Raw genomic sequence first — 25282 nt, 5'->3', positions numbered from 1 at the left:
TGGCCCCTCCCCTGGGACTAGTTTGCCTTGGGAGACCATACCAGGAGCCCCTGACAAAATGGCTCCCAGGATCACAGGGACACCCAAACCCCTCCACCACGTTAAGGTGGTGATTCTTGGAGTGGAAAACATCTGCCCCGTGTGAAGTATTTTGATTGTGTTAGATGTTTATAGTATTTTCTACTATACAACTGGTGTTCGTTCCTTTGTCTCTAAATGTGAGGTATTCCACCAAGACGAACCTACTCGGCTGTCAAAAAAAAAAAAAAATTCACCTGGAAGAGTTCAGTTGCATTTATCAACTTGGTTTAAACTTTTAAATGTAATAGTCTAATTTTAATGTGTTAATGAATTCGTAATATTGTCAGTAAATGGCTCCTCTTTCTCATACAGTGTATGTGTATTTTTAGGCCATGCTGTTATTAAGGCTTTTGCACACCAAGTCTGAATTTTTTAGCGCCTTAGAATATAAATACCACCACACCTTTTCTCTATTAAGCATACACACCACCTCCCAAAAAAGGCATCCATCAAAAATGTTTTTCGAACAGTTTCTACTTGTTTTTTTCCACATACACCAATAAGGTCTTTGAGATTTTTGAGTTACTTGATCATGATAATGGATTACCTTTATATAGTGCTTTATCTAGACACCCAAAGTGTTTCACAGTGAAGGGTGAAACTCACCTCAGCCCCCACCAATGTGTAGCACCACCTGGTTGATGCACAGCAGCCATTTTGCCCCAGAACGCTCACCACACATCAGCTTGCGGTAGAGAGGGAGGAATCATTAAGCCAATTATACGGGGGGATTAGGTGGTCAGATGGAGAGAGCCAGGTTGGGAATTTTTTCCAGGACACTGGGGAGCCCCCTACTCTTTGTGATAAGTGCCATGAGATCTTTAATGACTATAGTGAGTCAGGACCTTGGTTTAACGTCTCATCTGAAGGACGGCATCGCCTACAGCACAGTGTCCCCTTCACTGCGGCATTTAAAAAAAAAAAAAAATTTATTAGGACCAGAGGGAAGATTGACCCACCATCACCACTTCCAGCAGCAACTCAGTTTTTCTGGGAGGTCTTCCATCCACGTACTAGCCAAGCCCACACCTGCTTAGCTTCTGTCACTCAGCAGAGCCAGGGTACATGTTGGTATGGCTGCTGCCAAATGATGACGAATAAAGGAAAAACAACTCATACAAAAAATAAGGATTTGATGCACAAAGACCTTTAGGCTCATACCATAGTAGTAATATAAACAGAACAAAAAAGACAGTTATTTACGAGTATTTGTGACAATTAATCGTCGACTAAAATTTCATTATTGTGACGGCCCTAGTTTCATTGGTTTATGAAACCAGTGCTAACATATAGTGGTGTGTTTTTTTTCCCTCTCTTTAGGAGAAGAGCGGCTCCACTGTGCCCTCAATCCTCAACAGAATGCAGACCAAGCAGACACCACCCACCTACAACAAGACCAACAAGTTCACCTCAGGCTTCCAGAACATTGTAGATGCATATGGTATTGGCAACTACCGTGAAATCAACCCAGGTAAACATGTTTGTCCTGCCTTTTTTATGGAATCCTCATTCTAACATTTACCTAGTTAAGTCAAGGTTATTTGTGTAGCCCAAATTCACAAGGAAGTCCTGAAGGGCTTTTCCTTAAGTGCCAGACCCTGTAAAACCTATGAGGCAGCGTTCGTTTTTTCTTTTAAAGGCACATTTTGTTTACCCGGTTGGCTATGTTAATGAGCCACAATGAAATGACTGCGTTGTTGCTTCAGCAACCTGGTTTGGTTTATCAACCATTCTCCCCACATCACATTTTTGGGACATACTGTGTATTGAGTAGTGTGTATCATAAATCATCTGGATTCACCCCACCCCCACCTCCCACCAAACAACCCTCAAACAATGCCTGTCTGCCTCCTCGTCTCCAGCACCATACACCATCATCACCTTCCCCTTCCTATTTGCTGTCATGTTTGGTGACCTGGGCCACGGGGTTCTCATGACCTGTGCTGCCCTCTACCTGGTACTGAGAGAGAGCAGGCTGATGGCCCAGAAGAATGATAATGAGGTATGGATATCTACACTGTCCCATCATAACCATCTCATCATCCCCAGAACGTTTGCACTGGCGTTGCTCCAACCCTGCTGCCAAGCTGGTTTTGCTGCTTCTGCAGAGTTGACGTTGATATTTGTAGAAATGCTTCTTGTCTAGCATTAGACCTGTTGGAGTTATAGTATCAGAAATAAAATCTGTTTTATTAGCTAAGTAAGTTTGAACATGCACAGAATTTGACTTGGTGGATTGCTCACTTCAATAACATCTAACATAATAGAAAACTGTAATGGAGTGCATTTAGAGTACAAGTACAGTCGAATTCACTGAAGTCGAACTTGGGTAACTGGAATACCCCAATGACTAGGGTTGGGCATCAAGAACTGGTTCCAAGTTAGAATCGGTTCCAACATTCTGATTCGAATGGAGTCATTGGAATCCCCCTTGGTTGGTAGGCAACGGAATATACCACTACCTTACCCGTATGCTCATTGTCTATAATTATATATACTACATATATAACTTTGTTAAAAGAAACACTCAATGGTAGGGAAAGTGCCCAACAGATAAGGAGCAAAATAATCCAGTGACTCAAGTGAATTCTTTATGAGGTTGCTCATGGCATGAAACAGGCTTGTACTGTCTCAAACAGGCTTGTACTGTCTCATAAAGAATTTATTTGAGTCACTGGATTATGTACATTACATATATAATTCTTCGGCACAGTGGTGCAGTGGTTGCCATGGTCGCCTTGCAATGGGGGGGGTCCTGGGTTCGAGCCCCCGGGATAGTCCAACCTTGGGGGTCATCCCGGGTCGTCCTCTGTGTGGGGTATACATGTTCACCCTGTGTCTACGTGGCTTTCCTCTGGGTGCTCTGGTTTCCTCCCACAGTCCAAAGACATGCAGGTCAGGTAAATCAGCTGTGCTAAATTGTTCAGTAACACTATAATAACTACACAAATGAGGCATTACTTAAGTATTAGTAACTACTGAATTCATCATTTGTAAAGCATTTGTAAAGCAAGACATACGCCAATGGTTAGTGTGTTAATAGATGTTTTATAAATACTTATTAATACTGCAATTCATGATTAATTCATGCACAAATGCACATCTAAATAGTGTGTTAATCATGTACTTACACTTTCTAAAGGATCTTATGATCCTTTAGACTTTTGTGAGTCTAAGGTACTGCTGGCCTTTCAATCTCATTTGTAAATGCTTTGTAAGGCGTAGATAGTCCTCACTTTAGACGAGGTCATACAAGATACTTAACTAACAACTAGTAACTACCTGAATTAATCATGAATTGCACCCAACCCTGTCGGTGACTCGAGGGTTTTTTCAAGTCCCGACAAACATGTACAGTGGATATAAATACACCCCTGTTAAAGTTGCAGATTTTTGTGATGTAAAAAAATGAAACCAAGATAAATCATGCCATCACCTTTTCCCACCTTTAATGTGAAATTAGAAACAATAAAATTCAAGTGAAAAACAAACAAAGCTTTTAGGAGAAAAAAAAACCTGGGTACATAAGTGTGCACACCCCTAAACTAATACTTTGTTGAAGCACCTTTTGATTTTATTACAGTACTCAAGTCTTTTGGGTAAGAGTCTATCAGCTTGGCACATCTTGACTTGGCAGTATTTTCCCACTCTTCCTTGTAAAAACATTGTAGATCCGTCAGATTGCGAGGGCATCTGTACACAGCCAGGTCACCCGACAGAATTTCAATAGGATTCAGGTCTGGGCTCTGGCTGGGCCATTCCAAAATGCTGATCTTCTTTTGGGGAAGCCATTCCTTTGTTGATTTGGATGTATGCTTTGGGTCGTTGGTGTGCTGGAAGTTGAAATTCCTCTTTTTTTGGGGGGGGAGGGGTTCCTCATTTTTTCCCCCAATTGTACTTGGCAAATTACCCTATTTTCCAAGCTGTCCCAGTCACTGCTCCACCCCCTCTGCTGATCCGGGGAGGGCTGCAGACTACCACATGCCTCCCCCGATACGTGTGGCATCGCCAGCCATTTCTTTTCACCTGACAGTGAGAAGGTTCACCAGCTTCACCAGGGGGACGTAGCGCATTGGAAGATCACACTATTCCCCCCAGTTCCCCCTCCCCCCCTGAACAGGCGCCCCGACCGACCAGAGGAGGCGCTAGTCCAGCAATCAGAACACATACCCACATCCGGCTTCCCACTTGCAGACACAGCCAATTGTGTCTGAAGGGACGTCCGACCAAGCTGGAGGTAACACGCGGATTCGAACCGGCAATCCCCGTGTTGGTAGGCAACGGTATAGACTGCTACGCTACCCGGACGCCCCTTGAAATTAATCTTCAGCTTTCTAGCAGACGCCTGAAGGTTTTGCGCCAAAATCGACTGGCGTTTGGAGCTATTCATGATTCCCTTCACCTTGAATATATCTGCAATTGCTGATTGTTGGGCTGACAGTGGCTGGTAAGAACATTTTGGCTTATCGCCCAACCCTAGTAGTTTCACCTCTGCGAAACTAACTAGTAAGTTTGTACACAAGCGTGCACAAAATAGTTTGAGAAGCAGCCTTACTGAGGTACGAGGTAGAAGACATGAGATAAGAAGGAGAGGTAAGGAGGAGAGGTACAAACAACTACCCCATAAGAGAGACTGTGCTATACCAATTGGCGCACACTTGTTGACTTCCTGTGTGCCATGCGTGCAAGCATTATTAAAGTGTGACAATACTGTAAAAGATTTTGTCTCATTCCTCAGAGTGGAATTTAAATAACTGCCACAACAGGGATGTCCTCTTCTTGGTCATACCACTGTCGTGCTATTTTCTCAACTTGATGATTGTCTTCGCTGTGTTCCATGGTATAGCTAATGCTTTGGAAATTCTTTTATGCTCCTCTCCTGATCGATACCTTTCAGCAACAATATCCCATTCATGCTTTGTAAGCTGTTTGTGGACCGTGGCTTTTGCAGTTGGATGCAACCAAGAAGATATCGGGAAAGTCCTACAGGAACAGCTGAACTTTATTTGGGGTTAATCACAGTCACTTTAATTGATGGTAGGTGTTTACTAACTGCTATTTAACATGAGTTTGAAATTCACCTCCCCAATTATAGGGTGTGCACACTTATGTAACCAGGTTATTGTACGTTTTGCATTATTTTCCCATAAAGTTTTTGATTTTCACTTTATTTTAATAGGTTGCAATTTCACATTAGGGTTGAAAAAGTTCTGACATGATTTAACTTGGTTTCACTTTTTTATATCACAAAAACCTGCCATTTTAACAGGGGTGCGTAGACTTTTTATAGCCACTGTATATTTTCATACAAGTCTCACCATTGATAAATTGGGAACCCTATTAGCTAGATCCCTTTTGTCAGTCCAAAGCTGTATTTCAGTGCTGTTTACGCGATTTAGTAATGTGAAGGTTGACTCAAAGTTTACAATTAGTTATAAGGAACGTATCCACAACTTGTAAAAAGTAAAGCATATTTGTTTCTGGAAAATAAACTGACCCAGAAATAAGAGCTTTGCTCAGTCCATGCAGAGGATGAAATCAGTTGTCAGTTGTGTGGTTCAGTTGTATAAAGAAATTGAGAATGCTGAAATAATAAACGACTGAATAAAAACAATATTGGAGTTATAGATGACGTTGTCTATTCAACTCGAGAACAAGAGAGAAGGCACTGTGAAGTTGTGTATACGAACATCCAAAAATTCTAGATGGATAGAAGCTGTATTTGTGATTGGGGAAAACCACCAGCGGTGCCAGAAAAATCATTCCGATAGTAGGCAAACATAGTTTCGGAATTCATGAAGTTTGCAATGGCGGGTGAGTTAACGAGGAGAAAAAATGTTATGCTTAGATTAGGCTATTTTATTTATATTGACAATTCCACACAATTTCAATTGACAATTCAATTGACAGTTTCAAGTTGGCAATTCAACGGGTCCACGCAATTTAAGAAAAAAAAATTAAAGAACAAAAAATTACGTGAAAAAATGGGCATGACAATGAGAAATGGCCTTAGATCCCATATTACATCACATGTCACACATTTTTTTTATTTTCAAAAAATACAGTAACAAAACATGATGAAATAATGTCGAATCTTATTTTTATATTTATAGTAAAAAAAAAATGTCTATAAATGTGCGGTTGTTGTACCTTGAGTCACTGGACAACAAATTTTTTCAAACATTTTGCTTCCTGAAAAAAAAAAATAGAGATTATGATAGACAATGTCAAGCTGAACACAAAAATAATTTCAGATTTGCTGTATCACATAGGAATTTGGAGAAACATTAAAATAACGTTTATTGAATTTTAACATGTTTAATAGCATAATGATGCTGACACATTGTGTTACTTCAGCTGAACTTAATATGTTTTGCAGCTGATTTTCGTTTGTACTCAGCATCTGGTGCCTCTCATGTCAGTGTCCAACAATAGTCGGCCAGAATTGATGGATTCCAGTTGCCCTGATACCTCTTTTCCATGGTTGCAATGTCCTGGTGAAACCTTTCACCATGTTTGTCACTGATTGCACCAAGATCAACAGGGCAGAAGTCCAAGTGTGAATGCATAAAATGAATTTTCAATGACATGTTGCACTTCATGGTTTTGCATGCTTTAAGCATGTTGTCAAGCATGTTGTACACAAATAATGTAGTTTGCTGCTCTGTAGTTGCTAAGAAAATTCTCAACAGCATCCTTAAATGCCTTCCATGCTATTTTCTCTGGCCCCACTAGCAGATCTTCTAACTCCCTGTCATTGATGACCTGTCTGATTTGTGGACCAGCAAAAATGCCTTCCTTAATCTTGGAATCAGTTTTTCTTGGAAACATCTGTCTCAAATAGCGAAATCCATCACCTTCTTTGTTTGTTGCTTTCACAAAATTTTTCATCAATCTGAGTTTTTTATGAAGAGGAGGCAGAAATATCTTTGTTGGGTCCACAAGTGGTTTATTTGCCGCACTTTTCCGCCCTGGAACGAAATGCTTACGGAGCGGCAGTTCTTTTTAATGTAATGTGAGGCTATCCCATTCACAAAGGAAACAATAGTACTTTGTATAGCTGAGCTGCATTCCTAGTAGCAGTGCCAATACTTTTGCATCACAACAGATGTTCCAGTCGTAATTGTTGTGCTATATGTGTTTCAACAACAGTTCCATGTTATTGTAGGTTTCTTTCATGTGTACTGCTTCGCCAGTGGGTACTGAAGGGTAGACATTGACATTGTGTAACAGGACAGCTTTCAGACTTAACTTTGACGGCTCTATAAAAAGATGCCATTGTTGTGGGCCATGCATACAACCCAAAGCCATAAATAATCCATCAGTGCTAGTGCAGAAACAGCTGTTTTTAACCTGCATAAAGAAGTTTGTCAAATGTTCTTGATGGTTCCAAAAGATAGAAATTTGTGTACCTTGTGACAGGAAACCACCCTTGCAATCTTGGACCAAGTAGTCCTGCTTTAGCTTTTGACAAATCTAAGTGCCTGAGCAGGTCATTTAATTCTGGCTGTGTTGTCAGATGAGGATAACCAAGCATAAAGGGTTCAATATCTGGATCAGTGTAATTTTCCGTATCTGGGTCATGGTTGTGTCATCGTCATCTGCCTCATCTAGGCTCCATGTCTCTCGTGGCTTCGGTACTGGCAAACTGTCGTCATGTGGCTCTGGTCTCATGGCTGAAGGCAGATTGGGGTATTCAAAAGATTTCTTTTTTCCTTTCTTTTTTTTTTGTGGATTTTCCCCCTTTTAATCCCCAACTGTGCTTGGCCAGTTACCCCAGTATTCCGAGCTGTCCTGGTCACTGCTCCACCCTCTCTGCCAATCTTGGGAGGGCTGCAGACTACCACATGCCTCCTCCGATAAATGTGGAGTCGCCAGCCGCTTCTTTTCACCTGATAGTGAGGACTTTCACCATGGGGACGTAGCGTGTGGGAGGATCACGCTATTCCCCCCCCCCCCAGTTCCCCCTCCCCCCCGAACAGGCACCCTGACCGACCAGAGGAGGCGCTAGTGCAGGACATATACCCACATCTGGCTTCCCACCAACAGACACGGCCAATTGTGTCTGTAGGGAGGGACACCCGACCAAGCCGAAGGTAACACGGGGATTCGAACCAGTGATCCCTGTGTTGGTAGGCAACGGAATAGACTGCCACGCCACCCGGATGCCCCTAGATTTATTATTTATTGGACTTTTTCCGCTTTTTTCTCCCCAGTTGTACCCGACCAATTACCCCACTCTTCCGAGCCATCCTGGTTGCTGCTCCACCTCCTCTGCCGATCCAGGGAGGGCTGCAGACTACCACATGTCTCCTCAGATACATGTGGAATCGCCAGCTGCTTCTTTTCATCTTACAGTGAGGAGTTTCACCAGGGGGACATAGCGCATGGGAGGATCACGCTATTCCCCCCAGTTTCCCTCCCCCCGAGCAGGCGCCCTGACTGACCAGAGGAGGCACTAGTGCAGCGACCAGGACACATACCCACATCCGGCTTCCCACCCGCAGACACGGCCAATTGTTTCTGTAGGGATGCTCGACCAAGCCATGAGTAACTAGATTTCTTATTTTTAGTAGAGAAGCCAGATATATTGGTCAGACAGAAGTAACAGTGCATCACGTGATCATTCTGTTCTTGCCATATCTTTGGGACTTCAAATGGCATTGGCTTCTGAGTACCTCTGAGCCAAGCTCTCAGGTTGACTGCACAAGTTGCATCAAAAATGTGAGGAGCCCAGGGTTGCTCTTGGTCACCAATTTTACATCCGAAGCAGAGCTCATAGGCTTTCTTAATAAGTGCAGTCATGTTGTGTCTTTGAGCCTTAGGCGTATACTCGCCACATAAGTTGCAGAATGTATTGCAACTGTTGCAACATTGATGAGACATTTCTGATGTGTTGTCTTCCTGAAGACAATAAACCCTATTGTTAAGTATACTCACTATGCTGTTGCCTGAAGAACATGTGCATCAACATGCGTCCAAACAGTATCTGTAAAGGTGAGCAGCTTTTATAGCCGGTCTGCCAGCATCTAACCTTACTAAGCATGCCCAGGCATGCCTAAGACAACATTCGCATAGCACCTACACTCAGTGCATGCCCAGGCATGCTTGGACTGACCAACACAGCTTGCATTGTGGACAATATACTAGTCGACTTAAAATATGACAGGAAATCACAAAAATAGGTTAGATCTACAAAACAGTATGTGATAGGAAAATTTTAAGGTGATTTTCATGATCAGCAAACCAAAATCCATAAAATACACCCGAAAGTGTTCAGGAAGCAACATTTCCATTGTCTAGTAAAATCAGTTAAGTCGACGCCGATCTCCATGAGTACCAAACAACCTAAACTTTCAACAAACCCCGTTAACCCCGAGGCCCATTACGTTAACTATTTTTCCCCCTCTTCCAGTGGGATCGACTTTAGCGGGTTTGACTGTAAAAAATGACAAAAACATTAGAATAACAAGCTAGGAAGTGATAGAATTTACAGTTCAAATGTTCCATCAAAGCTTATTTTTCCATGGGAAATCACAAAAAAATCATGTGGTGTTTCTTGCTAGATGTTCAGCATGGTGTTTGCGGGACGGTACATCATCCTGTTGATGGGAATTTTTTCCATCTACACTGGCATCATCTACAATGACTGCTTCTCCAAGTCCCTCAACCTGTTTGGCTCTGGTTGGAGTGTTAGACCCATGTTCACGCCTCGTGTAGGAGGCAACTGGACGTAAGTATCATTAGAAAAAATGGATAGCCTCAAAACCAGTAATCCTTGTAGTCATACAGTAATTGAAGGGTTGGAAATCTCCCACTGTGTTCATATTCTCTCCAGGGTTGCGACGCTCAATAGTAATAGAGTTCTACAGTTGGATCCAGCAATAGACGGAGTGTTCAATGGACCATACCCCATTGGCATTGACCCTGTGATTATTAAACTTTTTTACTTTCCAAATTTGTGTGTAATCCTTCAGAATTAAGTGAACCAAAAGAAATCTTTGTTATTAACATTTTTATTTCAGTAATAGTTTGGACTATGTTTATGAAATCTGTAACCATGTTAAACCTGCAGATCTGGAACATTGCTGCCAACAAGCTGACGTTCCTCAACTCCTTCAAGATGAAGATGTCTATCATCCTGGGAGTCATCCACATGCTGTTTGGAGTGACCCTCAGTCTTTTTAACCATCTGTGAGACCTGCTCCACTGCTGAAGGACACATTGGAATATTTCTGTTTGTACCACCTGCACTCTGTGCAGGATTGTTACAAATTTTTACAGACTGGTTGCATATGTTTGTGTGCAGGTACTTCAAGAAGCCCCTCAACATCTACCTGGGGTTTATCCCAGAGATAGTCTTCATGGCCAGCCTGTTTGGCTACCTGGTCCTCTTGGTGTTTTACAAGTGGCTGTCTTACGACGCACGCTCATCCAGGGATGCTCCCAGTCTGCTCATCGCCTTCATTAACATGTTCCTCTTCAACTACAACGACCCCAGTAACAAACCTCTCTACAGAGGGCAGGTTAGATACATTGGTCCAACACTTACTCAGTCCGTCTCATCATCTGTCCACCCACCTATCCATATGTCCATCAGTCAAACCATTCCTTTGTCCTTGGTTGAAATAACTTGGGCTATTGCAATTTAAACATTTTCTGTTTCCTGCCCCTGGATATGTAGATGGGTCTCCAGTCACTGTTGGTGATAGTTGCCCTGGCCTGTGTTCCCTGTATGTTAATAGTGAAAACTCTGGTTCTGCGAAGACAGTACCTGTGGCGGAAAAATCTGGTAAGGGAAAAGCAGCCCTGCACCTCATTCTCAAACATGTGTCCATGTCTATGTGCACCATTCCCATTGCTCACAAGCATCCTGACTACAGTCTTGAAACTTGTTCAAAAGGGGACGCAGAATTTTGGAGGGATCCGTGTGGCCAATGGACCCACAGAGGATGAGGCAGAGATCATCCAGCATGACCAGCTCTCACAGCATTCTGAAGAGGAACCAGAGGTAAGCTGCACCATGACTGCTAACCTGTAGCATTGGCCACAAATAATAATCTTCTATAAGTCATAACTCACACCTTCTCCCCCTCACTGGTTAGGGAGGTGAATTATTGGTAATCCAATTGTTTGGTGAAGCAGGTGGTTGGGTGAAAGTTTGAAACTTTGCTATTATGGGTCATTATAATGGTCTCCTGATGAAATTTGGCATGGTGGCCCAGTGGTTAGCACTGTCGCCTCACGGCAAGAAGGTCCTGGGTTCAAATCCCAAGGTTGTCTAACCTTGGAGGTCATCCCAGGTCATCCTCTGTGTGGAGTTTGCATGTTCTCCCCGTGTTTGCGGCGAGTTTTCTCCGGGTGCTCCGGTTTCCCTCATCATCAAAAAGACATGCATTTTAGAGCTAATACTCCTGTCTTTGCCCCTGACCAAGGCATGGCAAGATGAACTGCTCTTAGCTACATAGCTAGGATGGGTTAAATGCAGAGCATAATTTCCCCTCAGGGATTAATAAAGTATATCAAAATCAAATCAAAATTAAAAAAATTGACAACCAACAACAATCATCATTTGGTATAGAGTATGGATGTTTGTTTTTCATTTGTTTTTGATGTTTCTCTAATGTTTCTCTGTTTCTCTAACATGTCTAATGTTTCTCTAACTCTGCTGCTCAGTGAGTCGTACCAAGTCTCACATAAAGGTTTTAGATGAACTGTATGAGTGGAGGGTTACAGTTTGTTAGACTTGGCGTCAGCGTGGACGGAGTACAATTGAATAATTCATTAATCGACTGTAGGGTGGAAAACCACACCGATGCCTCGTGTTTCCACCCCCATAGCAACACAGAACAGTATCACTTCCGGATACGGGAGTGGTATTTGCTAAAGCAAGTACGGAAGAAACTCCAGCCTCTCACCATTTCTGGTCTTCAAGTTGTAGTGGCATTGTAAAATGAAACAGACAGCCGATGTTTAATAGCGGCTGTTAAACTTGTGGGATAACTGTTTTTCCTCATTCTGTCCTTTTTAGTACACATTTCCTGATAAACATTAAGAAACAATGTCGAGGCGCCTCTTTGCCCTCTCGTCAAAGCCAGCTAGGCTGTTTGTTGTCCTTCCTGCAGTAGGGATGGGTACCAAACACCGGTATTAAACAGGCACTGATGCTAAATTATTAAAGACTGTAGTACTGATAAGCTCAGCTGTTAATGGTTCTGCTATATGTATTGGAGAAATTAAGAAAATAAATTTCCTATTTATTTAGGCTACATAAATGTTATATTGTAGCTTTTATCTCACCAACTCTGTTTCTAATCTGCAAACAAGATTAAGACATTTGTCTATGATGCATTTTTTGCTTTTAACAATCCAGGAGAGAGGGGTGGGGCCAACACACACACACACACACACACACAGCTTGCTCATAGTGACGATGGCGGAGAGAGAATTAAACGGTCACAAGTCTGGTTATACTTCACTAGAGTCGTTGCCACAAGTGTGAGAAGTCTTTTGCATGTTGTAAGCGTGGAAACACAAGCAATCTTTCAAAACATCTCACGAAAGTGCATCAAATACAGGTAGAGAAATGCCCAGTTTTCGACTAATTGGCTCGTAGTTTGTCTCTCGTTGCCCCATCCACATCAGGTATGTTATGTATGCTAGCAGCCTAGAGCCCACACAGGGTTAACTACTGTATTGTCTGAATATAAGACGTGTTTTTTTTTCTTCCTGGAAATACGTCTGAAAAAGTGGGGTCATCTTATATTAGGGGTCTAGACTTTTAAATGTCAGTATACATTCATAACAACAGATAGCACCAAGTGTCTGTAAGATGAGTGTTCATTCCCCTCCTGACTGAAGCAAGCCTGTTTTTGGCTGGACCCGCAAGCGGGGCCAGCCCTACAAACCCGAATGTCCCGAAGGGACTGACTAATCAGTTTGACATGATTGGGCCACTGGGTCATGTGACCCAGGTAATTGTTTCATATAAAAACTAAATTCGAGCTATTTAATTGTATAAATAACCAGGGTTTGAAAACTGCTGTCCAGTACATCCTGTTCATAGAACCGATGTCAAAACAGCTGCTTTCTAAACAGTCGTGTAAAAACATCCATCCATCCATTATCCGAACTGCTTATCCTGCTCTTAGGATCACGGGGAGGCTGGAGCATATCCCAGCAGTCATTGGGTGGCAGGTGGGAGAGACACCCTGTACAGGCCGCCGGGCCATCACACAGGGCCGACACACACACACACACACACACACACACACACACACACACACACACACACACATATTCATACCTAGGGACAATTTAGTACGGCCAATTCACCCGACCTACATGTCTTTGGACTGTGGGAGGAAACCGGCGCCCCCGGAGGAAACCCACGCAGACACGGGGAGAACATGCAAACTCCACACAGAGGACGACCCCCAAGGTTGGACTAGTCTGGGGCTCGAACTCAGGACATTCTTGCTGCGAGGTGACCGCGCTAACCACTGCACCACCGTGCCGCCGCGTAAAAACAGGCGCTTTCTAAATGTGGTTGCGGTCCAGCCATATACAGGGTTTTAACCTAGTCTTGTTTTTTCTCTGTCGGATTTGTTTCAGACTGTTCTACAATTAGACGTCACTTCAATGGTTAATGCAATTATTAAAATTTTGATAGGCTACATGGTTGTTCTTTCACTGTGAGATGGATAGCTTAATTGGTATACAAAATACTAGACTACAGTTTATCTTTATTTTTATGGTATTTAAATACCACAAGTTCATTTACAAATGTGATTACATTTTATTTAATTTAAATATGACAATTTAAATGATATTGAAACAAGATTTTATTTAAAAGATGTTAAAAATTATATTCCGCTGCCTGCCAACACGGGGCTCTGCGGTTAGAATCCTCATGTTACCTCTGGCTTGGTCGGGCATCCCTACAGACACAATTGGCTGTGTCTGTCGGTGGGAAGCCGGATGTGGGTATGTGTCCTGGTCGCTGCACTAGTACCTCTTCTGGTCGGTCAGGGCGCCCGTTCGGGGGGGAGGGGAACTGGGGGAGAATAGCATGATCCTCCCATGCGCTATGTCCCGCTGGTGAAACTCCTCAGTGCCAGGTGACAAGAAGCGGCTGGCGACTCCACATGTATCGGAGGAGGCATGTGGTAGTGTGCGGCCCTCCCTGGCTCGGCAGAGGGGGTAGAGCAGAGACCAGGATGGCTCAGAAGTATGGAGTAATTGGACACATACGATTGGGGAGAAAAAGGGGAAGAAAAAAAAAAAGAACGCTCTGTGCAGACATGAGAAAATAAAGCAAAGTTAATTCTGTTCTTAATTTTTTCTGTCTCTCTTTAAAAAATAACAAAAAGAACCAACAAGAGTACCGTTAAAGTACCGGCTCGATAAGCAGTATTGGTAAGAGTAGTACGGTAACAATACCCATCCCTATCCTGCAGCACTCTGAAGCCACAGAGGTGTTCAGAGGGAGCCAGCGGGGGCTATGGTTCAGACCAGAGGAGGGCCTTGTGTTTTTGTTTTTTTTGTTTTTTTTTAATTTGTTTTTCCTGCTGTGTAATTGATCTCATTCTATTGTTCTGCCCGCTGAAACGACTAGTACTTTTTTGATGACTACAAGCAGCACATGCCAAAACAAACACATCCTCTGTTTGTTTGTGCTTGAGTTCATGGAAGATATGAGGCTGTTGTGTGAGCTGTGGTGTGTTCAGCCGTTACTTGATGGGCACTTAAGAGCATTGTGTGAAACGACATAAACTCTGGGAGATGTATACTCTGGTTTTCACAAAGTTTAATTTCGGTTCAAGGCCAAATAAATTGAATTTGGTTTGTTCTAAGTAACTATTTTTCTTTGACCATGTCAAATTCCTTTAGCCGTTTGTTGTTTTTCATTAATTTGACCAAACTCTCGTGTATATGTAAGCATATGTGTGGTGGTATGTAGCATAAGTGTTGTATATGGACCCGGTAGCTTAATTCCTACTATGGCTGGACAGATGTTAAGCTGCAGAAGCAGTAAAAATCCACCACTTACTGCAGGTTTAAATGGAAAACCTCCTTTGAAAGACGGTGTTTATTTGTCCCATTTCTACATGATCAGCCACTTCAGTCATTTTATCGAAGACCCAGTAATACAAGGAACCTTGTCTTGGCCCACTTTGTAGTATTGAATGCCACCAGAGAGGACATTTGCTCTGCTTTGTTCAAACAAGGAGAAATGGCATCTTTATGGTTATCTTTATGATCCAAATTGCAATAAGCTGCAATTTGCTGCTCACTCAAGCACCCCTGTGTTATTGAGTTCATGGTATATGTTCAACAGGCTGCATCCATCTGTTGTCTCAGAGGGTTAGTTTGTGTAGCTTAGAGCTATCTGTGTCCCCATCAGTGATTCCCACAGCAACCCCAGAGACATAAAAAGCAGAGCAACATGGTGACCAGGAGGATGTGGAGAATCTGGACAATGTCAGAGCAGGAAATTGTCACATAACATGGTGCATTCTTAGTTTTGCCTTTGTCCTCAGGCGGTAGCAGTAAAAAACTAGTTCCACTCTTTCGTCTTGTACTGATAAGCCTATCACCGGTATCTCTCATTCATTTTAATGTTTGACAATGTCTGTCAGTGTGTGTTGTCAGTAACCAAACGTAACTGTTTGTCATTTGCTTTCAAGGCCCGTGAGGAGGAAGAGGTAGGATGGGAGCTCATGACCCCCCCCCCTTTTTTTTTTTCTGCAAATACTAGTTTGCTAGTTTGTCTGTCTGCCCTAGAGCTTCATTGTGTGTTCACAGAGCCTGCTGCTCTTAGATCTGTCTGTGTATATGTAAGCCTGTGGTTGGTGTATGTGTCTCTGGTGACTATTGCTGTTCGTGGGTGAGGAAATTCCTCAAGCAGCTGGGAGATTGGGCTGGCAGGATCTTAAATTAAGCGCTTCCTTACGGTCCCAATCACACTTGTGTGTTGGATGCTGGAGGCATCCAGTGGGGCTGCTGAATCCTTGTGTTCAAACAGGACGATGTCAAATGGCTTCTTTGAAATCAAAAACCGTCGACCTTTCCAAATGGAGCTAGCATGCACCAATTCATTCATCTATCAATCATTATGACCCATCTTGTTTTAGAGCCCAGGCCCTGTAGTGCAGTCCTTTTCACCCATAAGTGCATGCTGATGTGTGATGCTGCTTTTGTGTCATTGCCTTGTACTCTACAGTTTAACTTTGGCGATGTGGCAGTGCACCAGGCCATCCATACCATAGAGTACTGCTTGGGCTGTATCTCCAACACAGCCTCCTATCTGCGGTTATGGGCCCTTAGTCTGGCCCATGCACGTAAGTCATACACACCATAATGTGCACTTACATACTCCTGTACTCTCAATTTCAGAAACTCATGATAAAATAATTTGTTATGGCGGCACGGTGGTACAGTGGTTAGCACGGTCGCCTCATAGCAAGAAGGTCCTGGGTTCAAGCCCCGGGTTAGTCCTACCTTGGGGGTTGTCCCAGGTTGTCCTCTGTGTGGAGTTTGCATGTTCTCCCTGTGTCTGCGTGGGTTTCCTCTGGGTGCTCCGGTTTCCTCTCGCAGTCCAAAGACATGTAGGTCAGGTGAATTGGCCGTACTAAATTGTCCCTCGCTGTGAATGTGTGTGTCGGCCCTGTGATGGCCTGGCGGCCTGTCCAGGGTGTCTCCCCGCCTGCTGCCCAATGACTGCTGGGATAGGCTCCAGCATCCCTGCGACCCTGAGTAAGGATAAGTGGTTTGAATAATGAATGAATGATACAATAAGCAAATAAATACACAGAAGTATAGACAAACTAGCACAAATACACTTGTAGGCTCAGGTTCCTATCACTTACTCTACTGTCCATGACCTGCTTTCTTTCCCTCCTATGCACAGAATTGTCTGAAGTGCTATGGTCCATGGTGATGCACATTGGCTTGTCCATAAGGGGCTTTGGGGGCTCCTTTTTACTCGTCTTCATCTTTTCTGCCTTCGCCATCCTCACAGTTGCCATCCTTCTTATTATGGAAGGGTTGTCAGCCTTCCTGCATGCTCTGCGTCTGCACTGGTAAGTAAAATCTCATGGATCTGTCTGCTTCTTTGGTGTGTACAGCTGTTGGCTTCTCTAAGTCAGCCTTCACTTAAACTTTATTCAGAAAGTGCCTTTCCTTAAAATTAGGGATGCATCGATACCCCTTTTTTTTCAGACCAAGTACAAGTACTTACATTTGAGTACTTGCCGATACCGAATACCGATATGAATATTTTGTTGCGTCCCAACCCTGTTTTCTGCTTCCCTGCATGCATATTGAGTTGTGCCAAGTGATAATGCAGTTTATTTTGCAGGGTTTGAAGTGTTAGGCTATATTAACTCATACTGATTTAATTAACTAGATCGTTTTAACTACAGGATCATGGCTACACATTGATTTGATTGATTTACTTGCTCTTTTTTTTGTTTTTGGTTTGGATTTCCCCCCCCCTTTTTTTTTTCCCCAATTGTACATGGCCAATTACACCGTCCCAGTTTCTGCTCCATCCCCTCTGCCAATCCGGGGAGGGCTGCAGACTACCACATGCCTCCTCCGATACATGTGGAGTCACCAGCCGCATCTTATCACCTGACAGTGAGGAGTTTCACCAGGGGGACATAGCGCTTGGGAGGATTACACTATTTCCCCCAGTTCCCCCTCCCCCCCTCCGAACAGGCGCCCCGACCGACCAGAGGAGGCGCTAGTGCAGCGACCAAGACACATACCCACATCCGGCTTCCCTCCCACAGACACGGCCAATTGTGTCTGTAGGAATGCCCGACCAAGCTGGAGGCAACATGGGGATTCGAACCGGCGATCCCCGTGTTGGTAAGCAACGGAATAGACTGCCATGCCACCCGGACACCCTGATTGGTTTAATTTAAAGTGCTTTAAAAAACACCACAAGGTCGCATTGCTGTGTCACATTGCATTTGGTACAATGATATATTTATTTTAATAATCTTTAATCAGATTGTACTCGTTTTTCACACCATTGTCTGTAGTTTTTACCCGTTGAAACATTAGTGAAGCAGAAAACATGGCTGGCACACAACCTCACGCAACACAGTCATAGTGTAGCAGGTAAAAAAACCCCGCTCTGACCCGCCAACATGGCGCGTCCCTCCGTGCCTGGGCTGTCTGCACTCATCCAAGTTACACGCTCTTGTAACGTTGTCATTTCTCACTCCGTTTGGACAAACGACACATCAACAGGTTCGTCTGCGTCTCTCGGCTGTCGCTCTGCATCGTCGGTCTGGCTCCACCTCCTCCTCTTCCCATACGAATGGCTAAAAACACACCGCTCACTTTTCACAATTTCCACTGGAATTGTCTAGTTGGGTATTGGGTGCGGTTGTGTTGGAGTAGTTTTACGAGTACTAGTACATGAGGACATTATCGGACCGATACTGATAAAGGTATCTGTGCATCCCTACTTAAAATGCAGTTTGATGCATTTTACGTAAGAGGAAATTCAGACGTTAAAAAAAACTCACAAGAAAAAAAAAAACAAGTTACAGTAAAAAAAAAAAGCATAGGTAGTGCTATGTCAGTAAAATAATAATGAATAACAGAAAAGAAACAGTATAATTATCTAAGTTAAAGCTAGAGTGAAAAGCTAAGTTTAAATTCGTGCACAGTTTTAGATGGTCCAAATAGAGGCCATTCAGTAGTCTTGGGTGAGGAGCTGAAAACAGCCTCAACAAAAGTCTGGGTGTTGCTTTTGATTTGGGTCTCAGTTTCACACACTATCTCTTACACATACTCAAACAATAGTAAATTGACTGGACAACCACCAAAGATCAGCTGAATCACTGCACATAGACTGTCTGCTCGTACTCATGCTAACATCATAGCCATGCTCCCTTTGTCCTTTCATCATTGGCCTCACACACACGTGCACCTAGAAGGGTAAAATTGTTGTCAACATTTTATGATGGTGTACCTCAAGAACTCATGCATCGTTCTTGTTGAGGTTGTGCACAGATGATATATGATGAAAAACATTGCTATTTCGTGGCTCTAGGAGTCGCCTCACAGCAAGAAGGTCCTGGGTTCGAGCCCTGGGGTAGTCCAACCTTGGGGGTCATCCCGGGTTGTCCTCTGTGTGGGGTTTTTCATGTTCTCCCCATGTCTGCGTGGGTTTCCTCCGGGTGCTCCGGTTTCCTCCCATAGTCCAAAGACATGCAGGTCAGGTGAATCAGCCATACTAAATTGCCCCTAGGTTTGAATGTGTGTGTCGGCCCTGTGATGGACTGGGGGCCTGTCCAGGGTGTCTCCCCGCCTGTCACCCAATGACTGCTGAAATAGACTCCAGCATCCTGCGACCCCAATTCCGATAAGCAGCTTGGATAATGGATGGATGGCTCTAGGAGTATTTTAATGCACAAAATCTTGACATGAGGTGTGGGGTTGTCAAATTTTCACTGGCTAGGCTTGCCTCTAAAAATATTTCATTGTTTTGAACCACTGAAAAAAAAAAAAAACTCAAACGAGGTCTCCATGGATCCACATGAAACCCCTCTAGAATGGAGTTGCTTGTGTTTTAGATCAGTAATGGGATGCCAAATGGCTGTATGCTAAAGTGTTGTAGCTCCCCCTATAGGTTAGACTGTCCGTTACTGGTGGTTCTTTGGTTCTGTAGGGTCTCTGCTGATCTCCCCCCTCTCAACCCATCCAAGGGTGTGTCCGTGAGTAGAACACGGTTTGTCCTATTTGGAATTTAACTTGTTGCGGTTTTCCATTTCCCCAGGCCATGTGATGGAGGAGTGTCCATCAGCTGGGCCTGTTGATAATGTGTGATCTATTGATATCATATGTGGTATGTAAACCAGGGTCTGACATCTAAATTAGATATGGAGGAGCCTTTGTTGTCCCCTCATTAAGGTCTTTATAAGGCGTCACTGAAAGGCAGCCTGAATAGGGTTTGATAATCCACTGGCACACTGACAAAGCATGCCAGTGTCACAGGCACACATTTCTGTATTTATCCTCCACACAGGATGCTGTGCAACTCTCCTTTCACTCAGTATACCTATTTACTTATGAACCAGATTCATGAACACTCTTATTTGTCATAAATACGTTATAAATACATTATTATTATTATTTATTAAATTATAAATACATAAATTATAAATGCAAATACATACATAAAATCTCATATGCTTCTGTACATGAAATGAAACGAAATATAATTTCCCCCAGCCCTCAGCAACACAAAGACAAAACACATATCCAAAAACTACAAGAACTTCAAGAACACACATACTAACACATATACGTATCTAAACTAACACATATATCCAAACTAAAAAAAATCACTGTCCAAGGGAATGAACGCCAGCCAGGATGACTGTTGGAACTGCCGGTCTGCATGGGCTAACAGTTAGCTTAGCCTGCCCCGCTTCCGCGTCCTGTCAGACCGCCCTCGGTGTTTCCTCCTTGGGCGCAGCTCCAGGCAAGGGCCGTGGTCCTTGGGCCCACCGGATCCAGGAGACCAGGCTCCCCCAGCCGATCCAATGCCAGCTCTCCCAGCCAGACACCCTCGACACACCTACCCGCACTCCACACGACGACACCAAAAACACCACAGTCAACGCCAGGCAAGGCCAGACCACCCTCGGTGTTATCAGAACTGCCAGCCTTCATGGGCTAGCAGTTAGCTTAGCCTGCCCCGCTTCCGCATCCTGTCAGACCACCCTCAGTGTTGCCTCCTCGGTCGCAGCTCCAGGCAAGGCCGTGGTCCCAATTCACAGTCTGAAATCATTCATCAGATCTAACTTTTAACTTCTAAAATAATTAGCAGGATTTTTTTTTTTTACTTGTAAACGACTTTTTTTTTTATCCATAACTGTTCTCAATTCTCTCAAGAACTGGGAGAGAGTGGTCTGGTCCTCATTAATATGCATGAGCTGACCTTTGAGTGACAAGTGGCGGTCGGGGTGGATGGCTTTCGTATTTTGATAGTTTGATCTGATTGGCTGAATGGGTCACATTTTATTTGAAGGGGTGTGCGTAAGACTGACATGGCACTGTCATAACCATGACGTGACACCTTTCAGGAACATGAAGGAATCTTTATGAATGTTTGACTGTTGTCATTAAGTGTCATTTGATCAATTATGTAATTTTTAATGCAAAGTTGACATTGTTTGAGATGTCTTTGTTGTAGCAACCCGAGTGGGGACAGACACTCGATTTGATATATTTTGCGTGTCTGTAGCTTGAAAACAGACATCTCAAACAATGTCAACTTTGCATTAAAAATGACAATTGAATGACACTTAATAACAAGTCATAAACATTCATAAAGACTCCTTCATGATCATGATGGGTGTCAGTCATGTCATTTTTGTGACGGTGTCATGTTAGTCTTGTGCACAGCCTTTCAAATAAAATGTTACTTCTGAATGTGCATCTGATGACGTCAGGAAAAAAAGATTGGCTGAGAGAAGCTGAATTAGGGCAAGATCTTTTAAAAAGAGAAAAATAGAAAAAACTGAATTCTACCTTTTCCATCCATCTATCCATTATCCAAACCGTTTATCCTGCTCAGGGCCGCAGGGATGCTGGAGCCTATCCCAGCAGTCATTGGGCGGCAGGTGGGCGGACACCCTGGACAGGCCGCCAGGCCATCACAGGGTCCGACACACATACTTCAGTATGGCCAATTCACCTGACCTACATGTCTTTGGACTGTGGGAGGAAACCGGAGCACCCGATGGAAACCCACGCAAACATGGGGAGAACATGCAAACTCCACACAGAGGACAACCCAGGACAATCTCCAACGTTGGACAACCCGGGGCTCAAACCCAGGACCTTCTTGCTGTGAGGTGACCGCGCTAACCACCGCGCCACCATGCCACCCTGTTCTACCTTTTCATACTTTTTTTTTGCTTTGTTTGTGGAACGAGACAGTATAAAGCGGATGACAGTTGAAGTAATAAGTGATGGTAGAAAATATTGGCATTTCATATTTGGTCTGACTTTAAAGACTTTTTTGTTGAGACAGTTACTTGCATTCCCTAATTTGCAGTTGTTACTGCATAATGGTTGCCAACCTTCTGAAGCGAGATGGTGACCATAACACATCTTGTTGGTTTGCTAAAGCAGAGATGGTCCAAGGCTTCAATAGCCAAACGATATGTATTGTTGGTAAATTCCCACACTAAATGTTCAGTTTTACTGGAGATAGCCCAACGATGGCCTACACAGCTTGGGTTCGAGAGAGTAATCGTAATCCCATTCCGTTTTAATTTGTCTGGAATAATGCTTGTAAATGTATTCTGTGTTGGATTTCTGTTTAAAAGTGGTAGATTAATCGCTTTTTGACCCCCCCCCCGTTTCTTCCAATTGTACTTTATCCCGTTCTTCCGAGCCATCCCATCCCATGCTCCACCCCCTCTACCGATCCGGGGAGGGCTGCAGACTACCACATGCCTCCTCCGATACATGTGGAGTCACCAGCTGCTTCTTTTCACCTGACAGTGAGGAGTTTCGCCAGGGGGACGTAACGCGTGGGAGGATCACGCTATTCCCCCCCAGTTCCCCGTCCCCCAAACAAGCGCCCCGACAGAACAGACCACCACGCCACCCATACGCCCAGATTTATCGCTTTAGCAACTTAAAACCTGTCCATCCAAGGAGTTGTAATTAGGCAACTACAGTCTCTCTCTCTCTCTCTCTCTCTCTCTCTCTTTCTCTCTCTCTCTCACACACACATACAGAATTTGGTCAAAGAAGAACAACATACAGCTAAATGAATTGGACACGGTCTGTAGGTAAATTAGATTCTTGCAACAATCCACATTTCATTTACACATTTATTGTGCCTCTGAACCCTTCTGAAAACGAGGGTCAATATGAGACGGTTCTGAAAGTAAAGGGTTAGGGTTTAAATGATCATGACAAAACATATGGTACACACAGAGTAACACTCTTTTAGCATTCATCTGAGGCAAGAATTTAGTGTTTGATGAAAAGGTAAGATTCACAAATAGCCACATTAAAGTGATGATGCCCCTGATCTACCACCCTATGCCACACAGACCATGTAAACATTTGGGATTCCCAAGTTGAAAGGTCATACAGGCGTTGGTTAGCAAAGGGCTATTAAAAATGGCATCAGATGGCACCCCCCTGAGGAAGAGGCTTCAGTTTCTGGCTTTGGGACCAAGCTGCATTTAAGAGGAGCGGGGAAGTAAAGTTGGGTGGGTGAAGGAAGGATCTGTTACCAGCCGCATCACAGAGGCCAGCTGTGCGGCGGCTAACAGAGGTCGTCTGTTGTGAATGCCTGATGGTCATTTGTACCTAACCTGTGCCGTCACTTGGCTATGAGAACCTTCTCAGATCAGTTTTGTTTTGAAAGCGTGGACATATTTTCCCTTTTTTGTCTCATCAGGGTGGAGTTCCAGAACAAGTTCTACTTGGGCCAGGGATTTAAGTTCCTCCCCTTCACCTTTGAAAGCATTTTGGAAGGGAGGTTTGAAGACTGAGTGCCACCAACCCTTGTTCCTGTCGTGTCACTTGTATCTTGAGAGCCTGTGCTGTCTTGTGTAGTGATTTGCGTGTGATATAGTCGTCAGACTCTCTCAAGATCACTTGTCATGGTCTGTCAAAATTAGACTTGTTTTAAAGATTTTGTTTTTTTTGTTTTTTTTTTGTTTGTTTTGTTATTGTTGTTGGTTGTTTTGTTTGACAAATTTGTCCTATCTGGATCACAAACATTTACAGTGATTGATGTAGAATAATGTTCAGCTGTCTACTCAGAATGTACAGTGTTTATAGTTATTCAGTCGTCCTTCAGAAAATATCCATATCTTGTCCGTCATTTTCTACCGCAACAAATTTACTCTGACAGATTTTGTTTAGCAAAACCTGCTTTTTCCTCATTTACCCTCACTATGAGGTACTGCTCTTTATAAATGACATCTACCTTGCCATAGTTTGAATTGAAAAGTCCATGTTGATTGACAGCGTACGTCAGTGGTGAGGTGTAGTGGTAGGTGAAAAGGTAGCTTCCAGACACGGGCACTAAAGCCCACTCATCTCCCACACCTTTTTCCAGCCGCATTATGTCAGTCTCTCTCATTCTCTCTCTACATCTCTATCCATCTGTCTATATCTCTATTTCAGTGATTTCATCTTACACACATACACACATACAAGCCCCACACATATCTACTGTAACAGTCCAAAGGGAATAATTGTATTAATTTTGGCGAAAAGACCTAGATTGGCTTGTGTTGTCCTTTGTGATTGCTGCTCTGTAATTCATCATATCCCTATGCAGAGAAAGGGTCTACCTCCCAAGTGTGGTCTGATTATGTAATAATCTAATATTGTGTTGGGTTTTTTTTAGTTGTACATTGATTCGTTTTTTGTTTTTGTTTTTTCTGTTCCAGTGTTTGCTGATACTGTATTTGACCTCATAGAATGAGAGAGATGTGAAGATTGAATCAAAATGGAATCATTCCATTGTATATATGTTATCGCCTGCAGCAGGGAGGTCTGTAGTTTCAGTGTTTGTTGATCCATTAAAGGGGAAAAGATCTGGTCTAATTGCTGTTGTGTTGGTCTTTCTCTTCCTGTATGAGATTTCCCTTGTTCCTCAATATAATTTTCTTCTTGAGGCACATTAAGAAGCATATTTGATGATGTTAGTTCAAGTTCTATTTGAAAACGTTTTATGTGTGTAGGGCTCCCTCTAGTGCTGGAATAGAGAAATATCAAAGTAGCCACATAATTTTTATCAGTTATCCTCTTGATGGCGCTATTGGATGGACTCCTCTGGCCTTTATGAAGAACAAAGACCTGATTTCATATCTACTGCCATGGTCCACATCAAGCCTTTCTGTGAAGGTGATGCATGCTTGGGTACTTTGGAGTTGGATGTATGAGGTTTATGCAGTGAAGCTGAGTCTGAAATACTAATGCCTCTAGTTGCTGTGACAGGTGAACTATCTTAATTACCTGTTCCACTGGTGAACTTTGTTCCTGAAAGGGGATATCTGCATATTATTGTTCAATGAGGGAAAATAACTTTAGAAAACACTACAAATGGATATACAGACATGTATTTTTCAGATGCTCTTTTCTCAGGTAAGCCAATAATCATTGCATAACTGACCGGTTTCACCCAAACCTA

At 43.3% G+C, this 25282-nt stretch overlaps 1 protein-coding gene across 2 annotated transcripts in view; it reads left to right on the top strand.

Moving 5' to 3' along the window:
- atp6v0a1a (ATPase H+ transporting V0 subunit a1a) overlaps positions 1-24685 on the top strand; it is a 50506-nt gene extending 25821 nt beyond the window's left edge. Inside the window, exons 11-22 of one of the 2 annotated variants that reach the window (XM_056288509.1) lie at positions 1402-1552; positions 1944-2083; positions 9648-9814; positions 9920-10010; positions 10157-10275; positions 10391-10607; positions 10766-10873; positions 10985-11092; positions 15771-15788; positions 16307-16424; positions 16994-17165; positions 23537-24685. In XM_056288509.1, coding sequence (XP_056144484.1) covers positions 1402-1552; positions 1944-2083; positions 9648-9814; positions 9920-10010; positions 10157-10275; positions 10391-10607; positions 10766-10873; positions 10985-11092; positions 15771-15788; positions 16307-16424; positions 16994-17165; positions 23537-23630 — 1503 coding nt within the window. In that variant the 3' untranslated portion in view covers positions 23631-24685. The remainder of the gene's footprint in view (positions 1-1401; positions 1553-1943; positions 2084-9647; positions 9815-9919; positions 10011-10156; positions 10276-10390; positions 10608-10765; positions 10874-10984; positions 11093-15770; positions 15789-16306; positions 16425-16993; positions 17166-23536) is intronic. The other variant, XM_056288510.1, reaches the window with a different exon arrangement.
- The last annotated feature ends 597 nt before the right edge of the window (positions 24686-25282 follow it).

The sequence above is a fragment of the Lampris incognitus genome, chromosome 10 (assembly GCF_029633865.1).
Source record: "Lampris incognitus isolate fLamInc1 chromosome 10, fLamInc1.hap2, whole genome shotgun sequence".
NCBI lineage: Eukaryota > Metazoa > Chordata > Actinopteri > Lampriformes > Lampridae > Lampris > Lampris incognitus.
Note: the sequence above shows the minus strand (reverse complement) of the source record. Positions and strands in the feature narration are given on the sequence as shown.